Source organism: Temnothorax americanus, unplaced genomic scaffold, assembly GCF_048541705.1.
Source record: "Temnothorax americanus isolate GAGA-0224 unplaced genomic scaffold, ASM4854170v1 Scaffold39, whole genome shotgun sequence".
NCBI classification, from domain to species: Eukaryota; Metazoa; Arthropoda; class Insecta; order Hymenoptera; family Formicidae; genus Temnothorax; species Temnothorax americanus.
In genome coordinates, this window is record NW_027509536.1 from 1072060 (window position 1) to 1089592 (window position 17533).

Genomic DNA, 17533 nt, shown 5'->3' on the forward strand with positions numbered 1-17533 from the left:
AGCAATTTCCAACATTAGCCGAATATCCATTTGATGTGTATCATGAACCACTAAAAACAATAATCTATATGCATCAAGCTGTAACCGGAGTACTGATAGCAGGACAACTATGTACGAATGTTTTTATAGCTCTACTGCTCTGGTTTGCAACAGCAAGATTTGAGATATTCACTGAAGAGCTGGAGAAAGTTGCAAATTCTTATCAATTGTTCGAATGTATTAGAAAACATCAAGAATTAATCAAGTACGTAACACAATTCTTCTTTTATACGAGAATAATCTAGTTTAGGGGACCACACAACCTCTATGACCCGCAGGCCGGATTCGACCTCCGTGAAGTTTTATCCAGTCCACCAAAGAATTTCGACGTTATAATACATATACAGGGTGAGTTTTATTTCATGTGCTAATGATCTCAGAAAGTATTGGTTTATTGGAAAAGTGTTTCAGATAAAAGTTGGGGAGTGTTTAGAGGGGATCAATAAACGATTTTATTAGATTTTGGATCCGAATTCCGTGTTGGGCCTAATCTAGGATCCAACTTAATTTTTTATTGTATCATGTTTTTCTACTAATTAATTTAACTAACTTTTGTCTAGAACATTTTTTATTTGCCTCACATTTTCTGAGATATTTAAGGAAAATTTAGTAAATTTTTTAATATTTAGCTTACAATATCTTGATAATTGTTTGTCGAAGGGAAGAGCGGTACAGGATTTTTTTACTTGATTCGGTCTCAATATGCTGTTGCAATAGTACTTTAACTCCAACTTTATCTGAAACATTTTCTTAACAAACCAATACTTTCTGAGATAATTAGCGGAAATAATTGGCATACAAAATAAAACTCACCCTGTATATATACAATAAAAAAAAATATTTCTGCATTTTAATAAATATTAGTTTGCATACAACTGTGACTCCATTTACTAGAATGCAGAAAATTTCTTTTATATATGTAGAGTATATATATGTAGAGGAAAGTCCTCTATTATAAGATACCACATCTATTTTGTGTGATTATCGGAAGTCTACAGGCAGAATTGAAAAAAGGAAGTAGGTACTTTCATAATGGGCCTTCGGCCTAGTATCAATGATAAAAAATCCAACATCCATCTTTTGTATTAGAAAATACAAGTCGTCACTATCCCTACACAGGCTACACATACTACGTTTACGCGAGCGTTACTTCTGTAGTAACTTATGATAATTCACCCGTTTACGTGGAGTAAATTATCGTAAGTTACTACAAAATCCCGTTTACGCGAAGGAATTATCGTAAGTTACTACAGAAATAACGCTCGCGTAAACGTAGTAACAGACTTATATATAAGAGAACTTCCGACGGTGTTTCTGGCATTTCAACGTCGCTATTCAGCGCGGATTGGATATGCCTGGATAACGCTGATTTAGAGTACACCGCGGACAAATCTAGATATTCAAGTGTCTCCTTTAAGTAAAGTCACCTGCATTTATTCAGATACGCAGAAAAAGTTGCAATTCCTGCTCGTCCTTTCGCATTAACAGCTATATATTGTAGCACGATTAGCATAATATGCTTCTTTCTTATGGTTATCACAGTAAGTATATATAACATATGTTATGTAAATCTAGTATTTATATATTTCCCTCCGAATTTATGACTATACAATATCATATATAGTACATAATTATCATATCATTATATTCTTCATTTACTTATTATATATCAATAATTTTGATTTTAAATCCAAGAATTTTAGTATCATAGCGTAAGTAATAAAAATATCATGTATTAAATATTTTTATAGAATCAATCTACAACTATATAATATTCCAATGTCTCGGATTGGGTATAGCAAGTTTATTGGAAGTCTTTATGTACAGTTGGCCAGCAGAATATTTGATGTATATGGTAAATTACTTATCATTTAAATTTGTCATATTACAGTTAATTTTATTTTATAGAAAATTTTATATAAAATATATATTACTCTTTCCCAGAGCAACAACGTCGCAGAAGCAGCGTTCCATTTGCTCGAAAACAATCATTTCATTGAACTATGGCAGTGTCTGCAAATTATTATTTTCTTGTCTTATGCCCGCACTAAATCTTAATTACTTTACAGCAAGATCGAGTTTCAAATTGATTGAAAAAATTGATTAAAGATTGCTCTCTAACATATCATTTATAATAATTACTTGGCATCACCACACACACCAATTCCACATTATTACAAGTCTTCTATTAATTATATTATTTTTTTATTAAATTTATTATTTATAAACTATAAAATAATAATAAAACTCTTTGTACATTAGAAACATATGGATAAAATTGCGATTGAACTTATTTATAGAATTAAACCTCTTTAAAATAAGTCGTTTTATTTTCGACCTAACTGGCCAATTGAAAACAAATTGCACAACGTTTCGACCGAATTCCGGTCCTTATCAAGTGCTTTATAAATAGAAATAATCAAAATAAATCAATAATAAAAAATAAATGAGAAGATATTTAGTGTAAACTACATAGTAATCTTTTTCAAAAATATAGACAAGTAGAAACTTGCACATTGTTTCCTCGTAGTTTTTAATTGTGCAAGTAGAAACTTGCACATTGCTTCCTCATAGTTCCTAAGTGTGCAAGTTTTTATTTTATTCGAGGTATAATTATCGGTATTTATTTGTTTTGGCTTCCTCATAGAGGAAGCTGTGTTAGCAAAGGTTCTGATTTCACACTTAACTCTTTTGGGGACTGCGTAAATAATTATGTACATTCACTAAAAAATACTAAAAATACTTGTCCACTTAAAAACTAAAACAATATGCAGATTTCGCCAAATTCAATACCAACCTTCCTTAAATGATACTTTATCGATAAAAAAAATCAACCCGATATTATAAATATTTGAGATAGCGATTTATTTTTAATTTTATTATATTTTCCAGTCTTTTTTTTCTACCCCTATTTCATATATAATTGGTTAAAATTTGGTTGATCAGATCAAGTTTTATAAAGCTTCTATGTATGTACGAATTCTTCGAAATTTCAAATGTGTGTAATACGAGATCTGATCAATCAAATTTTAATGAATTATTTATGAAATAGGGGTAGAAAAAACTGGAAAATATAATAAAATTAAAAATAAATCGCTATCTCAAATATTGAGAAAGCGGCAGCGTAAAACACATTTTTCAAAAAAAGGAAAATCTGCATAAAATCTATACCGGTAGACCGATTTCAATAAAATTTGAGGAGGACATACTTTCTATGATACTCTATTTGTGTGCAAAAATTCAAACTGGTATCTAAAAAATTGTAGAAGTAGATGCGTGTACAAAAATCCGTACACACACACACACACATACATACATACTTCCGGACATTTTTTACTAATATGATTTTTCGACATTTTAGAACATTCTAAACCTATTTCCATCAAAATTTCGAAAAAAAATTTTTTCACCATTACAAAGCTTCCTCTATGAGGAAGCAAAACAAAAAAACTGTATATCAAAATAGGTAAAAAATCCTGTTAAACTTATAGTAGTGTAGTACTGATTTGAGCGTGAAATTCCAAGTGCAATAAAATACCGTTACACCTTTATTTCCGAAGCATTTGCATGAAAAGTCACCCGTGCTATATTTAGGTAGGTGTCCCATCCCCATTGACGCCACTATTCATGACTCACAACACAGCAACTGATCTTACAGTAAGAACTCACTACATTTCAATTTGCTTACATTATGAGTTATGTGTTATATACCTGAATTCATGTAGTCTCTTAGCAAAGTTTTATTGATTTTCAAACATTTCCTTCCATAATATTATCCCCATAGGGGGTTCCTGTGTTTATTATAGGTTGTTGCACCGTTCCACCTATTTCCGTATTGTAGAACCTTTATATATATATATATTATTAAATCCTTCCTCTCTCTTCTCTCAAAATTACAACGTACGAATGTTGCGTGAGCGTGAAATTCATTTCTAAAACTGTTATACATCATTTCAGTGAAACATGCGTGTTACTTCCTACATGAATACTTATTTCTTTTTGCCGGAATATTCCCCGATAAAATTACTACATAGCGTACAATGAAAAATGCTACTACGCGTTGAAAGTCTATAAGTCAAAACACTTTATTACACAATATTTATAATGGCAATAAAAAACTACGTATACTATAATAGACAAATGATAATGTTAGCAGGTACTTTTCTTATGATACCTACTAAAATATGTATAAAAACCTTGGATATCTTCGAAAAATCATGATAAAAACTTATATTTCCATATTATATAGAATCCTTTCCTATTCTTAAGTCCTTTCTTTTCTTTAAATTACAACATACATTGCGTGAGCGAGAAATTTATCTCTAAAACTGTTGCATATCATTTTAGTGAAACATGTGTTACTCCCTTACATGAATATACTTATTACTTTTCCCCGGTAATATTTTTCGGTGAAATTATACTATAATATATATATATATATAGCGTATAATGAAAAAACGCTACTATACGCGTTGAAAATCGATAAGTTCGAACGCTTTACTGCACAATATTTATAATGGCAATAAAAGACTACGCATACTATGATAGACAAATGATAATGTTAACAGATACTTTTCTTATGATACCTACTAAAATATGCATAAATACTCTGGAAACATATCTACGGAAAATCATACTGAAATTTTACTGTGCATGGACATTGTAAATTCTTTTGCAGGTAGAGAACGTTACCGCTTATTAAATTCAAATACGCAAAGTGATCCGTCTCTCACATGCATACTTCATGATATATATACCCTATGCCATACAGAAAAACGCAATACATATTCTCTTACGGTAACACCCCTTTGCTACACCCTTTCGTGAAATACGTGGATTATTTATTATGTAGAGACTGACAAGACTGACAACTTGCAACACGCTAACACACATAGCGCATTTCAGTCATGCGAAGAAAGGTGATGCTAGATGAAGTGATCTCGGTCGTAAAGTTAAGTTTGTTCCCAATTTGGTGTTGGCCCCTGCCACAAGATGCGACACCGTTTAAGATGCTCTGTATGAAACTATATCACTGCTTGAGCATAATTCTAGAGATAGCTTTCGTATCATCGGTAATATACACTATCACAATTCATCTTGACGAACCTGAAATCTTTGTACAACTAATTCCTTTGACGAGCGGTCTTATTCACACCAGTCTTAACTTCATTTTTTATATAGTTAATCACCATCATATACAGGTAATTAACATATATTTGTTTAAAATTTAAAAATCCGCATACAAATTAATTGAAGATTAATTCAAGATTTAGAATTTTATTACTAGATATATCCTGTATATCAATAACAAATATGTCAAGTAATTATTTGCAGAATGTTACTTTCGAAATGGTACATTTTAGCGGCTTGATGAAACTACATGAAGAAATTGTAGTTCAACGACACATTGACAAATGTGTGGTGTACTATGGTGGATCTATATTTACTTTCTACGTCGCTACGTTCTTTACGATTGCACTTCCATTAATAACGGAACAGACATTTCCAACATTAGCCGAATATCCATTTGATGTGTCTCATGAACCACTAAAAACAATAATTTATATACACCAATCTGCAGCCGGAATAATAATAGCAGGACAACTATGTATTAATTCTTTCATGGCTCTCCTGCTCTGGTTTGCAACGGCAAGATTTGAGATATTAACTGAAGAACTGGGAAAAATTACAAATGCTTATCAGTTGTTCAAGTGCATTAAAGAACATCAGGAATTACTCAAGTACGTATCACAATCCTTGTCTTGTACAAAAATAATCTAGTTTAGGGGACTCAATTTCTACGGGTCGCAGGCCTGATTCGACCCCCGTGAAGTTTTATCCGGCCCGCCAAAGAATGTCGGCATTATACGTATACATTATATATATATACATATATGTATATATATATATATAATGTATATACATAAGCGTATATGTAGTTAGTAATATACATATGTACAGGCGTCAGAAATGCCTTTATACCTATATTCACTGTCAGTACTTAAAATCTATAGTGTACGTAACGTTCACTGGGGGGGTGGGGGGCAATAAATATAGATGAAAAAGGCATTACTGACACCGTGTGTACAGTTGTGTCTTTGGTTCTATAGTTTGGTCATCGTCGAAATAAAGATATTTTGTTTTTATATAATTTTCCGATAAACCTTATCTGGCTCTCGATCCTTACAAAGACTTCAATGTGTGTCTTATTAACAAAAAAAATCGGAGATTCCTGTAACTTAATTTTAAAAATTCAAGTAGTTCTGATGCATTTATTCTTATTCAGATACGCTGAAGAAGTTGCAATTGCTGCTCGTCCTTTTGCATTAACCACTGTATATTGTAGCACGTTTAGCTCAATATGTGTCTTTCTTGAGTTTATCACAGTAAGTATATGTAACATATATTATAAAAATCTACACTGAGAAAAAATATTTAGATAAAAATAATATATAATTTATTTAGATTGTTGCCCAGAGCGCTTATTTACTTAATATAATACACATATTTATCTAGAATTAGATATTTTTACTTAATTTAAATAAAAATATTTAATTGTAAATAAATATGTGTATAATTATATTAAGTAAATCTTCGATATTATGTATACGCAATTATCATATCACTTGTATTTTTTATTTACTTATTACATATAAATAATTTTGATTAAATCCAAGAATTTTAGTATCAAAGCGCAAGAAATAAATACATATCATGTATATTATATTTCTTTTAAATAGAATCAACCTATAGCTATAATACTCCAAGGTCTCGTAATGGTTGCAGCAGGTTTATCGGAAGTCTTTATGTATTGTTGGCCAGCAGAATATTTGATACATATGGTAAATTACTCATTATTTAAATTTATTATATTACAGTTAATTTTATTTTAGAAAATATATATTACTTTTTCCCAGAACAACAATGTCGCAGAAGCAGCGTTCGATATGCTTGAAAACAATCATTTCATTGAACTATGGAAGTGTCTACAAATTATTATAATGCGGAGTCAAAAACCAATAAAGATTGCAATTCCTTGTCTCATGCCCGCACTATCTCTTAATTACTTTACAGCGGTGAGATCAAGTTTCAGATTGATTGAAAAAATTGATTAAAGATTGCTGACATATTATTCATATTAATTATTTGGCATTATCACACACAATTCCACATTTTTACAAGTTTTCTATTAATCATATTTTTATTATTATTATTTTTTAACTATAAAATAATACGCAAGATCTTTGTACATTAGAAACATATGAATAAATAGGCGAATGAACCTACTTACTCTTCATTTCTTTTTCTTTGCCGTTTGTTTACCTCTAGAGATCCTTTATAGAGACAAACTGGCCAAAGATGAACTGTTTCTGTCTCCATTTGCATGCAAACTGGAAATAGGATTGCAGAGATCTAAGATCTTTTTCTCTACACTTCCATATTAATACCTCCGTCTTTCTTATTTCCGGTTTGAATGCAAATGGAGACAGAAACAGTTCATCTTTGACCAGTCTCTCCCTAGAGGGTCTCTAGTCTATCTCTATTTCCATTTGTGCATGCGTGTCCATCTATCTAACCAGGAAACCTCGCGAATCTGAAAATTCTGATTTTCGTGAAACTTTACACACGCATGTAGCAGAGGTTAATAATAGATGAATTTAAGAATTCAGTTGCGGTTCAAAAACGATTCTAAGGGGTGGAACCACCCTACATATGAGAATATATAATGCAGACCGATTTGTTGTTTTCCTCGATATATCTCGAACATTTTTCGAGATGTACGTATATTTATAATAAGTGATGTTCTCTAAATATTCTCACCCTAAGGTTTTTTTTAAATACATTTTTATTAAAAAGTACACGGAGAGAATTTTTTGTTATATTTTACCCTTAAATTCACTACAAACTTGGGACAACTAGGGAATTTTTAAAATATACAAAAGACATTTTACAAACAACGTGATAAAAATTACCAACCAGATTGGTAAATTTTGAAAAATTATTGAAATTTCCTAGATATATCTTATTGTTAGTAAAATTAATTAAACATTTTATATTTTAATGTAATAGATATTAATATTTTTTATTATAGTAGATATATTTTAATCAGAATAGCTCGCATAAAATTCTTCGTGTTACATGTTGTCCCATGGCACAACTACCACGATTTCAGGGTAAATTTCAAGAGAAAATTCTCTCCGTGTATATAACTATCAGCTTCGTTTATTTTAAACAGTCTTATAACTGTTAAATAACACAAAAACATTAAATTTTTTTTACAAAAAAAACAAAAAAACGAACAAAAACGTATTTTTTCTCAAATATCGAATAAAGTTCAAAATTTAAGAACAGGTATTGTAATATGGATCACCTGATTTTAATATAGACCAGAGTCCAATTAACAAACAATAATCTTAATTATAACAATTTTTAATGTAAACTAATACCGAAATCATATTATGTAACCTTATTGCAGTCATATAAAACAATGCTAACATGAAATAATATTTGTTTGTATTGAAAGCTAATAGCGATTTCGGTTGGACGCACCAGTCAGTGCGCACTCAGTGCACATTAAAGCCGTCGTGCACAAATCAAAACGTAAAGTGTATATTTAATATAAACGGATTAAGTGTTAAGAAATCCTTAATATTCTTCATTGTACTATTTGGTAAAATATGTATTGGACATTTCATCAGTCAAAATATTTGCATTTTACTTTAATTATTAGAGATTAAATTAGTGTACAATCTGCACTGAATGCCCACTGGTGCGTCCAACCGAATTCGCTAGAAATTTACATCGAGTGTGAACAAAATCACAAAATGTTCGCGCACTGACACGTGCGCGTGAGCAACTTTGCTGCCATCGACAGACGGGATGGCGGCGGTACGAAGTATTATCTGCAGTTAGTTTGTTAGCTACAGTATGTTTTCAAAAGAAACGGTAGTCTATGGCTGCGATCCACTTGACGCTACAAATGCTTTAAAGCGTTCTTCTGCTCCTTCTTTCTTCATTGAAAGAAAGGAGAAAAGGATTGCTTTGAAGCATTTGTAGCGTCAAGTGGACCGCCGCCTATATTATCCGACCGGTCCATATATTTGGAGAAAATTTCCTCTATAACATAATATATATTAAAGATTATAATAAAATTAAGTGGTAGATTTAATATAAATATTTTTTGATAAAATTCTAAGACCAACTTATCATTTCGTAATAAAATTTTATTATTTTTAAATTAACACATTATCTTGTCATCGCTATAAAAGAGTCAGAATACTGTGGTCATTATTAATTTGGCTTACTAATTATTTCGTCAATTATTTATCCACCTAATTATTTCCTGTATACCTAATAATTCACCTAATCATTTATTGAAGATATATTAATAGATGGTTAATGTAATAAATATATGAATATGTATATGTATTTTATATTACTATTACTTTAAAATGCGTAAAGAATATAATAGCACATACATTTTTATATATTATCTGTTGTATGTTACAGTATCTTTCGACTATACTCTCCTATTTTACAACACTGCGAGTAGTGATGGACGATGATAAAAGTTAACAGTAATCTCAGTATGTTAAAATAGTTACAATAGTATTGATTAGTTAATACAATATAAAGGTTGTCTCGGCAAACTACTGGTTTGATTTAAAGATAATATTAAATTTAGTTAAAATTATTGTCGCAGAGTATTATATTTATTAATTCCCATTAGGTGTGCTAATTTTTCATAAGACTCTCATGCAGTATTTAATATTCATTTACTGTCTCAGTATTGAAAATCTATATTTTTCTATATTTTATGTCACGTATGCTATAGATTTTCAGTAATGACAGTAAATATCGGAATGCAGCTTTTGTCGTATATAATATGATGTTATCCATGTTATAATCGTGCACGCAATATGCATTTTAAATTAATACAACACATTAATTCCAGTAATATATTGATATTAATCGATAATATTAATATCATTGTCGTGTCCCTCTAGGGTCCACCGGCCACGAAGATGATATCATACGTTTTACGATTCTGCGAGGGATACATTACTCCGGTCGCAATGAATTTGACATGTGTGCATTTATCGCCAGTGCAGTGATATGCATAAAACGTGTAATGCGTGATATAGCGATAAGTAACACATAAAGCGATATTATATGTAATGCATTCCCGATAGGTAACCATATTTCTCCCGTTGCCATCTATCAGTAAAAAATTACCTTTTAAAGATCGTTTTAATTGTGTCATTCACATTACTGCCAAAACTGAATGTCACAAAATTAAAACAGAAATAATCAAAATAAATCAATAATAAAAAATAATTGAGAAGATATTTAGTGTAAACTACATAGTAATCTTTTCAAAAATATAGAAACAAAAAAACTGTATATCAAAATAGGTAAAAAATCCTGTTAAACTTATAGTAGTGTAGTACTGATTTGAGCGTGAAATTCCAAGTGCAATAAAATACCGTTACACCTTTATTTCCGAAGCATTTGCATGAAAAGTCACCGTGCTATATTTAGGTAGGTGTCCCATCCCCATTGATGCCACTATTCATGACTCACAACACAGCAACTGATCTTACAGTAAGAACCCACTACATTTCAATTTGCTTACATTATGAGTTATGTGTTATATACCTGAATTCATGTAGTCTCTTAGCGAAGTTTTATTGATTTTCAAACATTTCCTTCCATAATATTATCCCCATAGGGGGTTCTTGTGTTTATTATAAGTCGTTGCACCGTTCCACCTATTTCCGTATTGTAGAACCTTTATAGATATATATTATTAAATCCTTCCTCTCTTCTTTTAAAATTACAACGTACGAATGTTGCGTGAGCGTGAAATTCATTTCTAAAACTGTTATACATCATTTCAGTGAAACATGCGTGTTACTTCCTACATGAATATTTATTTCTTTTCGCCGGAATATTCCCCGATAAAATTACTACATAGCGTACAATGAAAAATGCTACTACGCGTTGAAAGTCTACTATAATAGACAAATGATCATGTTAGCAGGTACTTTTCTTATGATACCTACTAAAATATGTATAAATACCTTGGATATCTTCGAAAAATCATACTAAAAACTTATATTTTCATATTATATAGAATCCTTTTTCTTATTCTTAAGTCCTTTCTTTCTTTAAATTACAACATACATTGCGTGAGCGAGAAATTTACCTCTAAAACTGTTGCACATCATTTTAGTGAAACATATGTGTTACTCCTTACGTGAGTACTTGATTCTTTTCGCCGGTAATATTCTTCGGTGAAATTATACTATGTAGCGTATAATAAAAAAATGCTAATACGCGTCGAAAATCGATAAGTTCGAACGTTTTACTGCACAATATTTATAATGGCAATAAAAGACTACGCACATACTATGATAGACAAATGATAATGTTAACAGATACTTTTCTTATGATACCTACTAAAATATGCATAAATACTCTGGAAACATATCTACGGAAAATCATACTGAAATTTTACTGTGCATGGACATTGTAAATTCTTTTGCAGGTAGAGAACGTTACCGCTTATTGAATTCAAATACGCAAAGTGATCCGTCTCTCACATGCATACTTCATGATATATATACCCTATGCCATACAGAAAAACGCAATATATATTCTCTTACGGTAACACCCCTTTGCTACACCCTTTCGTGAAATACGTGGATTATTTATTATGTAGAGACTGACAAGACTGACAACTTGCAACACGCTAACACACATAGCGCATTTCAGTCATGCGAAGAAAGGTGATGCTAGATGAAGTGATCTCGGTCGTAAAGTTAAGTTTGTTCCCAATTTGGTGTTGGCCCCTGCCACAAGATGCGTCACCGTTTAAGATGCTCTGTATGAAACTATATCACTGCTTGAGCATAATTCTATTGATAGCTTTCGTATCATCGGTAATATACACTATCACAATTCATATTGACGAACCTGAATTCTTTGTACAACTAATTCCTTTGACAAGCGGTCTTATTCACACCAGTCTTAACTTCATTTTTTATATAGTTAATCACCATCATATACAGGTAATTAACATATATTTATTTAAAATTTAAAAATCCGCATACAAATTAATTGACGATTAATTCAAGATTTAGAATTTTATTACTAGATATATCCTGTATATCAATAACAAATATGTCAAATAATTATTTGCAGAATGTTACTTTCGAAATGGTAAATTTTAGCGGCTTGATGAAAACTACATGAAGAAATTGTAGTTCAACGACACATTGACAAATGTGTGGTGTACCATGGTGGATCTATATTTATTTACTACATGCTTACGTTCTTAACGATCACATTGCCTTTTCTAACGCAACAGTCATTTCCAACATTAGCCGAATACCCATTTGATGTGTCTCATGAACCACTAAAAACAATAATTTATATACACCAATCTGCAGCCGGAATAATAATAGCAGGACAACTATGTATTAATTCTTTCATGGCTCTCCTGCTCTGGTTTGCAACGGCAAGATTTGAGATATTAACTGAAGAACTGGGAAAAAATTACAAATGCTTATCAGTTGTTCAAGTGCATTAAAGAACATCAGGAATTACTCAAGTACGTATCACAATCCTTGTCTTGTACAAAAATAATCTAGTTTAGGGGACTCAATTTCTACGGGTCGCAGGCCTGATTCGACCCCCGTGAAGTTTTATCCGGCCCGCCAAAGAATGTCGGCATTATACGTATACATATGTACAGGCGTCAGAAATGCCTTTATACCTATATTCACTGTCAGTACTTAAAATCTATAGTGTACGTAACGTTCACTGGGGGGGTGGGGGGCAGTAAATATAGATGAAAAAGGCATTACTGACACCGTGTGTACAGTTGTGTCTTTGGTTCTATAGTTTGGTCATCGTCGAAATAAAGATATTTTGTTTTTATATAATTTTCCGATAAACCTTATCTGGCTCTCGATCCTTACAAAGACTTCAATGTGTGTCTTATTAACAAAAAAAATCGGAGATTCCTGTAACTTAATTTTAAAAATTCAAGTAGTTCTGATGCATTTATTCTTATTCAGATACGCTGAAGAAGTTGCAATTGCTGCTCGTCCTTTTGCATTAACCACTGTATATTGTAGCACGTTTAGCTCAATATGTGTCTTTCTTGAGTTTATCACAGTAAGTATATGTAACATATATTATAAAAATCTACACTGAGAAAAAATATTTAGATAAAAATAATATATAATTTATTTAGATTGTTGCCCAGAGCGCTTATTTACTTAATATAATACACATATTTATCTAGAATTAGATATTTTTACTTAATTTAAATAAAAATATTTAATTGTAAATAAATATGTGTATAATTATATTAAGTAAATCTTCGATATTATGTATACGCAGTACATAATTATCATATCACTGTATTTTTTATTTACTTATTACATATAAATAATTTTGATTAAATCCAAGAATTTTAGTATCAAAACGCAAGAAATAAATACATATCATGTATATTATATTTCTTTTAAATAGAATCAACCTATAGCTATAATACTCCAAGGTCTCGTAATGGTTGCAGCAGGTTTATCGGAAGTCTTTATGTATTGTTGGCCAGCAGAATATTTGATACATATGGTAAATTACTCATTATTTAAATTTATTATATTACAGTTAATTTTATTTTAGAAAATATATATTACTTTTTCCCAGAACAACAATGTCGCAGAAGCAGCGTTCGATATGCTTGAAAACAATCATTTCATTGAACTATGGAAGTGTCTACAAATTATTATAATGCGGAGTCAAAAACCAATAAAGATTGCAATTCCTTGTCTCATGCCCGCACTATCTCTTAATTACTTTACAGCGGTGAGATCAAGTTTCAGATTGATTGAAAAAATTGATTAAAGATTGCTGACATATTATTCATATTAATTATTTGGCATTATCACACACAATTCCACATTTTTACAAGTTTTCTATTAATCATATAATTTTTTTATTATTATTTATTATTAAAACTGTAAAATAATAAAAAAAAGTCTTTAATTGTACATTAGAAACATATGGATAAAATTGCGATTGAATCTACTTATTCTTCATTTCCCTTTCTTTGCTGTTTGTCTACCTCTATTTCTATTTATATGCATGTGTGACCATCTAACTACCCAGGTAGCAAGCACTCGTCATTTTGACGTCAATATTTGGTCATAATTGGTCAGTAACGTCATTCGTCGATTAAGTGACGTATATTTAACGTCATGTTTTAATACGTCAAAAAGACTTTGTAAAATGACATTATATAGACGTTCAATTGACTACCCAGGTAGCAGACAGTCGTCATAATGACGTGATTCTTACGTCATTTTATGACGCATGTTACGTCATTTATTCCTAAAGTTTAACGTAAAAATGACATATTTTTCACAATATTTTTCACAAGTATATTCCTACATTTATAAAGTGTTTCGTAACTTTATGATTGACGTGGTGAATTTATGGTATAAGTGGATCTAGTGTAATTATAGTTTTATGATAACTACTTCATGCAGTGTTAGAACTATCAAGAAGATATCATTACAAGATTTTTGAACATTTTAAAGATGTACCTGTTATACACAAGTACAGTTAATAAGGAAGCATCAGGGTGAGAAGATCGTCACTGTCCACTGGATCATCGAAGTCAAGCAGTACTAGGATGGGTGACCGCCTTGAGAGGAGCGGCTATATGCACATGACATGTAACGAAACAGTTAAAAAAGCTTTTTTTTTCTTAAATAAAGAAAAAGAACATATTTTTATAAACGTTTATCAAGTAGACATTTTAAAATTTTAATTTCATAAAAAACATTTCTAGAAACCGGTATGTCGTACATTGGACCTATTTTTGCCGTCAATAAAACGTCAGAAAATGACGTCTTTGGGATGTGACTTAGGACCGTGTAAAATACGTCATTTTTACGTTAAACTCTAGGAATAAATGACGTAACAAACGTCATAAAATGACGTAAAAATCACGTCATTATGACGACTGTCTGCTACCTGGGTAACAAGAGAACCTCATCGCGAATCCAAAAATTCTAATTTTCATGAAACTGTACACACATGTAGCAGAGGTAAATGGATGAATTTAGAAATTTTCAGTGCTCAAAAACGATTCTAAGAAGTGAAACTACCCCACATTTGAGGATATTTATTGTAGAGCAGCATTTTGCTTTCCTCGATATATCTCGAATATTTTTACATATATCGAGAAAAGCAAAAAGCCTCTTTACACATAAAGGATGATTTCACCCCTTAGAATCCTTTTTAAGCCGCAACAAAAATTTCTAAATTCGCCTATTTACTCCCCTACCTATATATAATATATATTGTATATATATGTATAATATATATACAATATATATAGGCTATATATATATATATTATATATATATGTGTATATATATATATATATAAAGTTTCATAAAAATCAGAATTTTTGAGTTTACGAGGTTTCCTTGTAAGTCATTCATTCTTTTCATTTTATGTATGATTAATCAGGCAGATATAACTGGAGGAAACATAAAACAAAAAATCACAGATAATAAGAAGTCGCGGAATAAAAAATATTTAGATTTGATTATAGAATTCCTAATAAAAGTATCTTTTAAATAATTGTAAATATTATTTATATGTAAACTGAAGAAAAAAATACATATAATAAAGGAACTTCGCCAAATATGAATCATCCTAAAGTTTCTTTGAAATAAATTTGTATTAAAAATTATATAATCATCTTCGTTTATTTTAATAAGTTTTATAACTGTTAAGTAACACAAAGACATTAAATGTCTTTTACAAAAGAACACAAAACCAAACAAAATATATATATATATATATATATATATATATATTAACGATTATAATAATTAAGTGATAGATTTAATATAAATATTTTTTGATAAAATTCCAAGAACATCTTATTATCATTTTGTAATTAAATATTAATTTTTAAATTAACATGTTATCTGGTCATTGATATAAAAAAGTCAGAATACTGTGGTTTTAATCTGTCGTACTAATTTATACACTTCGTTAATTTTTTATCCACTTAATCATTTCCTGTATACCTTATACTTCATCTAATCATTCATTGAAGATATATTAATAGATAGTTAATGTAATAATTGTAATAAATATCTGTATTTTATATTATTATTACTTTAAAATGCGTAAAGAATAATCGTACACACATTTTTATGTATATTATTATCAAAAATTATTATTTGTTACAGTATCTTTCGACTATACTCTCCTATTTCACAACACTACGAGTAATTATGGACGATGATAAAAATTAACAGTAAACTTAGTACGTTAAAATAGTTAATGCATTGATTAGTTAGTAAAATAGTAGATATATAACAATTGTTCCAACAATTGTCACAGTAATATATTTATTAATTTCCATTATATGAAATATTTAATATTCACTAATTATAACATTAATCAATAAAATATAGCAATCGAGTGACTTTGTCGTGTAATATAATGCTCTCCATGTTCACGCGATGCGCATGTTAAATTAATACAACACATTAATTCCTATAATATTATCGATATTAATCGATAATATTAATATCATTGTCGTATTTCTCTAGCCACGAAAATGATATCATATGTTTTACGATTCTACAATAAGGGATACTTTATTCCGATCGCAATAAGTTTGATGTGTGTATATTTATCGCCAGTCCAGTGATATGCATAGAATGTGCTATGTGCTCTACACTTAATGAGCGATAAAGATAGAATGATGCAATTAATAGCGCTAATAGCGCGCTCGCCGAACGCAGCCTATATATACTTCAAAATTTAACAAAAATAATAAAATAAAAGATCGGCGCAATGTCAACTTGATGTTGGTTTTGAGAATTCAGATGTTTCCATTCATTTTAAAAAATTTAGCTTCATATTTCAAACTTTACGGAAGTTAGAACTTATGTGGTCTGTTTAAAAAGTAATAAAACTGAATTTTTTTCTTAACAACTAGTAACACTGTAAAAACGAGACTGTGTTCAGTAGATCAAGAGCTACATTCATACTCTACCTTCAGTTAAAATTTCAATTTGATAACATTAATACATGTGATTTTACAATCATTTGTATAACTGTACGTTTTGGCGACGCGTCACGAAAATGGAACATGAATTTTTTCTAATACAAATGATTGCAGAATCACATGTATTAATCAAATTGAAATTTTAATTGAACGTAGAGTATGAATGTAGCTCTCGATTTACTGCAGTCTCGTTTTTAGTGTTACTAGCTGTTGAGAAAAAAATTCAGTCTCATTACTTTTTAAACAGACTATGATAGACATTTTATGATGAAAGGTCCATGTTTGAAGTTCATATATATAGCCATATACCATTTAGCCTTTAAGGGTTAAAATCTAAAACACGTACTCTTTAAATTTTTATAAAAAGTGTTGTACTAC

The 17533-nt window shown here is 30.2% G+C and overlaps 2 protein-coding genes and 1 pseudogene across 9 annotated transcripts in view; 2 read left to right on the forward strand and 1 right to left on the reverse strand.

Annotated features, from left to right (window-relative positions):
* The window catches only part of LOC143902209 (uncharacterized), a 451988-nt gene that overhangs the window by 419912 nt on the left and 14543 nt on the right, over nt 1-17533 (reverse strand). The window lies entirely within an intron of this gene.
* LOC143902201 (odorant receptor 4-like) lies at nt 4829-9706 on the forward strand. Of its 3 annotated transcripts, none has more exons than XM_077414906.1 (6): nt 4829-5111; nt 5374-5780; nt 6326-6425; nt 6780-6881; nt 6957-7115; nt 9550-9706. In XM_077414906.1, the coding sequence occupies exons 1-6, from the start codon at nt 4947-4949 to the stop codon at nt 9613-9615; spliced, it is 999 nt and encodes a 332-aa protein (XP_077271032.1). In that variant the 5' UTR covers nt 4829-4946; the 3' UTR covers nt 9616-9706. The 3 variants fall into 3 exon arrangements, with proteins under 3 accessions (XP_077271032.1, XP_077271031.1, XP_077271033.1); XM_077414905.1 differs by having other exon boundaries at nt 4881-5240; nt 9550-9701; XM_077414907.1 differs by lacking the exon at nt 9550-9706 and having other exon boundaries at nt 4883-5240; nt 6826-6881; nt 6957-7095.
* Nucleotides 12062-17079, forward strand: LOC143902181 (odorant receptor 4-like; annotated as a pseudogene). Its single transcript, XR_013258290.1, has 6 exons — nt 12062-12113; nt 12247-12655; nt 13125-13224; nt 13585-13686; nt 13762-13920; nt 16329-17079. The product of XR_013258290.1 is annotated as an odorant receptor 4-like (transcript).

Excerpts from the sequence above, each read along its gene's own strand:
- LOC143902201 (XM_077414905.1), top strand. The coding sequence starts at position 4,947 with ATGCGAAGAAAGGTGATGCTAGATGAAGTGATCTCGGTCGTAAAGTTA. Across the intron at positions 5,241-5,373 it reads TTAATCACCATCATATACAG|AATGTTACTTTCGAAATGGT; the intron begins GTAATTAACATA and ends AATTATTTGCAG. Across the intron at positions 6,882-6,956 it reads CAGAATATTTGATACATATG|AACAACAATGTCGCAGAAGC; the intron begins GTAAATTACTCA and ends ACTTTTTCCCAG.